General features: G+C 39.0%; 1 protein-coding gene across 1 annotated transcript; it reads right to left on the bottom strand.

Moving 5' to 3' along the window:
• Nucleotides 1-557: 557 nt before the first annotated feature.
• Nucleotides 558-8,501, bottom strand: Neurod4 (neuronal differentiation 4). The gene is made up of 2 exons (XM_015493602.1): nucleotides 8,215-8,501; nucleotides 558-1,562 (listed from the first exon to the last, which is right to left on the bottom strand). The coding sequence occupies exon 2, from the start codon at nucleotides 1,551-1,553 to the stop codon at nucleotides 558-560; it is 996 nt and encodes a 331-aa protein (XP_015349088.1). The 5' UTR covers nucleotides 1,554-1,562; nucleotides 8,215-8,501.
• Nucleotides 8,502-8,948: the final 447 nt, after the last annotated feature.

The raw sequence follows: 8,948 nt of genomic DNA, 5'->3' as shown, positions 1-8,948 counted from the left end.
AACTGCATTCTGTGAGTCAACAGATATGCACCTTGGGGTCCCTTTGGCAACTCCATTTGATCATCCCATATATACTATCCATTTCCTATTATTGCTTTATTTTTCTTTTTTCAGTTTTAAGAAATTTCTGAGAGTGATCACTGAAGTTATATAATTCCAGAACTGTGAAAGTCATTAAAATCATCTGGACTTAGAACAATTGCTTCATATTATTAGTAAATAAACAAACACCAGAAATGGAAAATTAATTAGCATAGGTTATTCAATGAGTTCTTGGCACCGTGATCCTAGGGCCTAAGTCCTCACTCAGTTCAGCCTCTTACATTGTTGTAAGTCACCAAAAAATTCACTTGAAGAACTTAAATAAAGGAATCAATAAAATGTGAAAAGCAGATGAGCAAAGAGGGGGACAGATGTAGGAGACCCTAAATGATCTAGCCCTATTGTGTTTGATGTATATCCATAGGGTTTCTTTAAAGTCTTTGAATCTTTAGCTCAACCACTTGAATCATGGGCAATATCTCCACATCATTCTCTGAAATGCTGGTCTTACTGCCCTAATCAGTGAATATTGTATTGAGTTGGGTCCCAATACTGTGGTGGGGGTAGGAATCATAGGACATGTCTATGGGAATGTCATAACGAGAAGTACCAGCCTGAAAGGGAGCTGAATGCACATGCCCTGAGCTGAGGTTGGCAGAGGGGTAATGTGACATGAAGCTGTAGGATTTTTCCAGGTCAGGAGAGCCATCTTGCTTCAAGGAGAAGTTCCCACTGATGCTCAGAGGTGGAGTGAGTGGGCCCTCGTAAGGAGGTGTACTGCAGTCAGGTGGATGGCTCCCAAAGGATGATTCTCCCAAACTCTTAAATACTTGAGGCTTGAGATGAAGAAGATGTGTTTCCATATGGCCGTAAGGAGGACTGGGGAGCCCCGGAGACTGGTAGTTAAAATTATGGACAGAGATGGTAGAGTCACAAATAGGAGATTTCTCCTCATGCTTCTCCAGGAGGACCGACTGAGGGCCCAGTTGAAGGCATCCAGCCACCAGGTTGCTTGTGGGCTGAGAGAGTCCTTTACAGAGCATCTCCACAAAGCCCTTTCCTTCAGGTGTCTGGCCAGTCTCTAAGACTTCAGACAAAGCCCAAATATAGTTCCTGGCCAGTCTAAGAGTCTCTATCTTGGAAAGCTTTTGGGTTTTAGAGTAGCATGGCATGACTCTTCTGAGGTTATCCAGAGCATCGTTCAGACCATGCATTCGGGTTCGTTCTCTAGCATTGGCCTTGACCCTTCGAGCCCTGAATCTCTCAAGGCGAGCTTTGGTCATCTTCTTTTTCTTGGGACCTCTTCTCTTAGGTTTCTCCCCATCTTCTTCCTCCTCCTCTTCTTCTTCAATACTGTCATGCTCTTCAGTTAAGCTGCCAAGCACCCCATAAGTACCTGATCTTCTCTCCTCCTCCTTCATCTCATTTTGAGAGCACAGACCTTTGTCCATCCAGGATGGTGTGTTGACCAGCTCCCCCATCTCCTTGGATTTCACAAAAGTTTTTGCCATTTCCAGATTCTAGAAAATGGAGACAGAGAAAGTTAATTCCTCTGAATACCTGATTTGATTCTAAACTAAACGTTCTTATTATCTTTTGGGCATAGAGTCCGGAATTTGCTTTGGGATTCAATTCATAATTATCATGTCTAAGTCCTCCATTTTAAATGAATAATAATCCACACTCAAAGAAATGCTAAGAACACTTACCTAGTTATACCATATTATAAGAAAACCAACAATATTTAAAGAAAATGAAACTTAACATTGAAATGTTCATGCCTATTTTCAGTTTCTTTATCTCATGGATATTTTACACAAAAATAACTGGTATACAAGTTCAAATATACAGTTTTCTTTCTTCCTAAAATTCATAACACAAAGGGAAAAGGGCATACAAATCATCCAAACAGAGAAATTTCTGAAAATGAAATATAGGGCTAAAATAATTATATGCTATGTATATAAAATTATTATTATAAAATAAAATGCATATTAAACAGTTAAATAAACTGTCATATGTTTATATCATAAGGTAAACAAAAACTGCAGCAAGATCCTCAGACTACTTTGCATGTATTTTAGAAATGACTGTCAATCTCTGTTTAGAGGTGTTTCATGGACTTTGTGATATCCCATGGCACTGCCAACTGGTGGCTTTAGGCATCTCCTAGGAAATGGTCATGTCACAACTGGCTGGTGTGCCATGTGACCATCAAACATTTATCTCACCACTACCAGAAGAGCATTCTGTTTCTTAATAAGCACCTTGTGTTCTGTCTAGTGTTAGAGGTGTTAGTGACATGATGTCTTGAAAGGATCATGGAAACAAAGGACGGTTATCACTGTTCATCCATCGACTTTGCCCATATGTTGAAGTGAGAACTCTTTTCATTGCACTTAAAACTCACACCATCAGACAAGACCATGGCAACCTAGAAGTATAAGCTGGTGATCTACCAAACCCATATAAGACATTTCAGTGCAACTATTATAAAAACACTTTATTAAAGTGAAAAAAAATCGAAAACAAATACTAAACTAAAGAGAATAGAGTGACAGAGAACATGAGAGGACTATTTCAGATAAACACAGAAAGAGCCTGACTACTTTAATTCACTTGCCTGATGGATACTGTTTAATCAGAATTTTCTGTGCAAAATTTGCTATTTGAAAAAACAGAACAGACTGGTGGTTAGTAAGTATTTTGCATTCAGTTCTGGAAGAGTTTGAATTGTTTTGAAATGTGTTGAGCAATTGGTAGGTATATAGTTTACCAAATAAAAGGATCTGATAAGCTACATTGGGGCATCCCAGTTTACCAGCTAGTCTTTGAAACATTAAACCCTCCATCACCTTTGATTATGAGAAAGAGGAGAACACGATAAATGTTTTTTGATCCTTGAAGCTTGAGCCTCAAATCAATGAATGCTGGGATTAGTACATAGCTTTTAAAAATATAAATATATGATTTGATTTGTTTCTGGTAATTGGAGCTTGTTTTCCTTGTAACCTCATTTACCTCCTATAAATAATTAATGTTACTGCATTGCGAAAACAGCCTAAGTTTCATGTTAATCAGCACGGAAATCATGTCAGCTTGACTTACTCACTTAATAAGGCTTCCTGGGTAAGCAGCTTTATTGAAAACACACATTGGAACCTATTGGTCAACTGGCTGCTCAGGCCAAGTCAGAAAATCCCACTTTTAATATGGATGATGGAGCTTGTGTGCTGAGCTGCACTTCTAACTCGGGCAGATATCCAGAGGGAGGGTGAAGGACCTAATTAACTTTCTGTTAAAGTAACACAGATCTTCCAAGGGCAGGTGCACTCTGAGGCCAAAAAGGGTGAAGTGGGCTTGGGAAACCTAATGCTCCCCCTGCCATTTAACTTTGATAATATTTGTACAATATTTTAAAGTTTACAGAGCACTTTTGCATCTATTAATTTGTATGTTTCTTAGAGCAAACTTTGGAGGGAGAGAGGGATCGTCAAGCTCACTTTATAGTCAGAATCACTGTAGGTCATCTTAGTGATGGCAATGTAAGGACATAGAGACAGAGGAGCAAGACAGGAAATCAGCTCTGATTTCAAATCCTGTGCTCTATATTTTTTTCTTTTTTCTTCTTCCCTTACAGCTACAGGAAGAAATTCACTTCAACTTAGCAGATGGAGATGGGTGGAACTAACTCAACAGGAGTGACCATGATCCAAAGGGAGGCTGCCTTAGGTGTTCTCCAAGGCACAATTTTAACTCTCATATCCCAGGATTCCTTCCTCTTCCAAATGTGTTCTTTATTACTTTCATCTACGTGTTCTCTCTTCCATTCCCTCCTCCTCCTCTTTATCTCATCTGCATTATCATCATTGCACTGGCCATACTTATATGCATGGAGAAGAGAGAAGGAAGGTAACAGACAGGAGAGTCTCCTTACTTGCCCCTGAATACCACTCTAGCTTGGGTATTTGCCATTCTTCACCATCCCCATCTCTGCACCTGTGGACTTTCTGAGATCTGTCAATAATCACCCCCATCAAGAACTGGGATTAAGAGAATAGAATAGACCACTCTTAGCCTTTAACATGTTTAATGGTTTCTGTAAGAGTCAAAGAATTGCTTTAAAATTAGGTTGTTGGTAGTTATGTAGGAAAAGAAGCAAGTGGCTTTGTCCAAACTAATGAAAAGGGCAACAAATTTTCGACTAACTCTGGGAAGAACAGAGCTGGGTTCTAATTTAAATTCCTTGGTACCCATCAGTACTGGTCCATTAGTTTGGAGAGAATCCATTATAGTGTGGTTTCAAAAGCATGGAAGCTGGAATAATACAGATATGAACCCTAGTCTTAATTCTTCTAATTCCTCATGGTTATCTCAAATACATTTCATGAAGCTCTAAGTTCTTCTATTTCCTCTTTGAAAAAATAGTGATAAGATGTATTTTATATTATTTTTTAATAAAAATAACCTTGCACAGTGGTGCCTACCTATAATCCCCAAGATTTGGCAGGCTGAGAAAGGAAGATCATAAGTTCAAGGCCAGCCTCTCAGCAGTTTAGTGAGGTCCTAAGCAACTTAGTGACACTCTGTCTCAAAATATAAAATAAAAATGACTGGGGTTAGCTCACTGATACAGAGCCCTGGGTTCAATCCCCAGTACTGAAAAAAAAAAGAAAGAGAAAAAATATAAGAAAGTAGCTTGTCATTTTAAATGTTATGATTTATTATCATTATCAATATATTTATTTTGCATTTATTCTTGGGTTTTTAAAAATCTTATACACTTCCATACATTTGCTTATTAAAAATAAAAATTGTTTCTCCACAAATGAGTAAAGAAAATAGACTACATTAACTAATGCATCTCCTTACCTGAATATTACCTCATCTGGCACAGAAGTTCATCTGACAGTTTCTCAACGGGACTAGACAGCACAAACTCTGCAGCCAGATTTTCTGGGTTCAAATTTCAGCTGTACAATTAACTAGATATGTGACCTTAGGCAAATTTTATGACTTTTATCTGCTTCAGTCTCATCTTCTTTAAAATAAGAATAATAATAGTTCTGACTCATGGCATAAAATGAGTTAATATATTTAAAGCACTTTGAATAGTGCTAGACAACATAAATCCCATGTAGTACTATTATTCCTTAATTTCACCATGATTTTCCTGGCCACTTGGACAAAAAAAAATAGTTATAATATGTGCTTAATGTTGATTTCATGACAACAAAAGCTAATGGCTCCATTTCAACACTCATTAAAAAAAAAAGTCCTGATATCCCCACTCTTCCCACCACCTAATGAAATTAAATATCATATTCTGAGTTTTCTGTGAAAACTCTAAACTCTATCAGCCACCTCCAGGATCGATTAGACCTCCCCCATTGCATTCAGGAAGGCAAGCTTCCTTACTTTCATTCTGTTTTATAACAGAGATGAAACATTTGGCTGGACAATTCCTCTTAGTCATGTAAACTTCTAGGTCCATGAAGCTTCTGGTTGACTACAGATAACCCTAGAAACTTAGACATTGTTACCTTTGGTTATGAATATGGGGACTATGATTCTTCCACAAATACCAAATAGCAGAGCTCTAGGGAGAAGATGAAGTTTCTCACAGATAGAAGTAACAGCTAAAACTTTTCAAAAGTAAAGAAAAACTTCCTCTATTGCCACATTGATATTTTGAAGGCATCAAAAGACTGGCAGGGGGGAAAAAGACAAACACCCAGTTCCAAATCTGAGTGTTGAAAATGTGGCAGAGTTCTGAGTTTTGATGAAAGGAACCAAGTGGGTTCTCTTCAGAATAGTCACCTAAATCTAATGTCATTTTTAGCTTATTAATGAACCACCTCCAGTATATACTGAGAAAAATTGTGAACACTAAGACCCTCTCCTTTCACTCAATTATTAAATGGGCACAAGAAAAGTATTATAATTCCTTTACCCTGAAGGGAAAATGTAAATAATATGTTTACCTTTCCTACCTGATTAAGAAGTTTTATTTTGTGAAGTTGCTTTGCAAATGTTCAAGTTGGCAATTGTTCTACAAAACCTGTATGTACAGGAAAGTCTCTAGCACTATCTCAGAATGTATCCTGATAAATCATTTTAAGGCTTTCTCAATTCCTAGGCAAAAAAAAAAAAAAAAAAAATAGCACTCAAAATATACAGGAAGCCGACTACAATATGACAAAAACCAATGAATATTCATGCTGGGAGCAGAACCAGCAACTAGCCCCTCCACCCAACACATGCAAACATATTCCTTTTTTTTTTTTTTTTTTTTTTTTTGGTAGTATAGGGAGTTGAACCCAGGGCCTCACATGCTAGGCAAGTGCTCTACTGCTGAGTTACATCCCAACCCCAGTGCTTTTTTATTTATTTTTGAGACAAAGTCTTGCTAAGTTGCCCAAGCTGTCCTCAAACTTAAAATCCTGCTTCAGCCTCACCAGTAGCTGGAATTACAGCCATTGCATTCTGATCGTATAAAGTCCATTTTAATCTTTGATCTTGGCATTTGGATTTCCTTATGTACCTACACTATATATACAAACTTTTCTCTTTCTTTGGGATCCTGCAATGAAGTTTCACATTTAATCTGTTCTCCCAATTTTTTTTTCATTTTTAACCCTTTCTAGCAAATTGTTTGCTCATAATCAAGGATTGTTACACCTAATATTTTCCACCTTGTGGCCAAGGTCATTGTGCATTACTACCATGCGGAGCAGCCATGGAATGCTTTCTACACTTGAACTAATTTTTGTTTTGGAGAAGCTTCAACTGGTGAATAAATGAATACAAGGGGATAGCATCTGAGTTTGTGGTGGTTGGACAGTGTCTTTCACCTTAAAAGCTGACAGTAGTCTTTACCTCCTGGTCCTAGGACTCTAAATACAATAGGAAGGGGAATATCCAGCCCAGTTTATACAAAATTTAAAGGTCTGGTAGACTAAATGTTTTACCCATAGATGCAGAATCCAAAAGAAAAAGACAGAGTACAAACCAGGGTGCTCACAAGTAACAGTGCTTGGAAATATCAGGCTCCTCTGGGCTTTTCCTTTCCACCCTTTTATACTCTCTACTTCCCAATTGATTTATAACTGTGCAGATGTACACACACATTTTATCCAGCAAAACCATGGCATACTTCAAAACTTAATAGTGAAATTTGTTAACAGAAGTTACTCAATCCTTGAATTTCCCCTCCATGTTCTTCAATATGTCATCTGTCAAAAAAAAATGAGGGGGTCATTTTACATTTATTAGTATTTTCTAAATACACTTATATCCACCATATAAGTGGGTATAAGACAGAAGAGGGGAAAATATACTTGGACAACTTTTCTTTTCTGATTTCCCTTCTGAAAGGGCAGGGGGGAAGAAATTTCCTCCATTACTTATCCAAGAATTTTTAGCACACCAACTGAGGAAGCGGTGAGAATCCACTCCCATAGCTTGCCAAGATCTTTTCCCATTGCTTTATTTTCATTCCCTTCCTCCCACTTTACTCCCTGCACTCTAAAGTGCTGTGAGCACAAGAGGCAGATTGGGTCACTTCTTTTAACCTACTTCCTATCCACCTTGGAAAAGCAGTCAAACTTTTGGATGTTTTTCAGAATTAGTAAAATCAAAGCGTAGGTTTGATAGCAATGGAGGGGAAATCTGTAATCTCTGCTTTATAGAAATGATTCATGCCTGATATGGGGGCACACACCTGTAATTCCAGGTAATCAGCTTGGAATGCTGAGACAGTAGGATCACAAGTTGGAGACCAGACTCAGCAATTTATCAAGGCCCTAAGCCACTTAGTGAGACCCTGTCTCAAAAAGAAAAAGGGCTGGGGATATGGCTCATGGTTAAGCCCTCCTGGATTCCATCCCCTGTACCAAAAAAAAAAAAATTAAAAGATAAAAAGATTTATAGTATCTAGGAGTTTTATTCTGGGTAGCAGGTGCTATAAAATTCCACAGTATTATTTAAAATGTTATATGTACCTCTAAATGTTTTGCTCCCTCTGCTTCTAAATTCAAGTTTCCTAAATCCTACTCCCTCCTCCCTTAGCCAGAAGAGACATACCTCACTCCAGTAGCTCTTGTACATCTATGGGAACTTCCCACAGAAACTTTAGTACCCCTTCCCCCACCATCTCCTGCCCTGGCTCACCTCAGTCAGTGGCAGATCCTGGGGTGAACTCTGCAAAGCTGTGACCTGAAGGACAGTCAGAGAAGCCAAGTTCTCCTGACCATGCAGAGCGTGGGAGAAAGAAGTGCTTTCAGCGATCCATCTTAAACCCTGTGAGTATCTCTTAGAGATTCCTCCGGGTCTGGTTCCTCTGGCTGCCACTTATTCTACCCTTTCCCTGAAGTTCTGATGCTTCTCCAGGACACCTTCAGGCTGATGCTTTGGTGAAGCTGGTTTAGTCAGTCTCTTCAGTACCTCTGTCCTTGGTTAGCTCCCGGAGAGGCGCTTTCAGGACCACAGCCTCTGGGCAGCTCCTGCGCTCTGGCCGGAGCGTTCGACTTGCAGCAGTTTTGATTGCTCTCCCAGCTGACCAGGGACAGGGACGCTGCCCACAGCCTAACTCCTCCCCCTCCCCAGCTGAAAGACACGCCTATTTCAAAGGGCTCCTCTAATCAGGAACAACTTTGCCACTGTTTGTTTAAATTGGAATAGGATTCTAGAAGGGGGACTTCGGAGGAAAGTTGCAAAAGTTGAGGGATAAATAAAAAACAGAATTGAAAACCTTTGTGATTAAAGAGCTAAGAAACCAGAGTGCAGCGGGATGAGCTGAATGGGGGAGGGGGGATTGAGAACAGAAGGAGCTAAAGGCTAATGAAACTGCTGGCCCACATCTGAAAAGAATTTTAAAAGAGAAAGATATATGTCGAGGACACCCT

The sequence above is a fragment of the Marmota marmota genome, unplaced genomic scaffold, assembly GCF_001458135.2.
Source record: "Marmota marmota marmota unplaced genomic scaffold, marMar, whole genome shotgun sequence".
Lineage (NCBI taxonomy): Eukaryota > Metazoa > Chordata > Mammalia > Rodentia > Sciuridae > Marmota > Marmota marmota.
The sequence above is the reverse complement of the archived record's forward strand: the minus strand, read 5'-3'. Positions and strand labels throughout refer to the sequence as shown.

Coding starts and splice junctions, on each gene's coding strand:
- Neurod4 (XM_015493602.1), bottom strand. CDS start 1,553: ATGGCAAAAACTTTTGTGAAATCCAAGGAGATGGGGGAGCTGGTCAAC.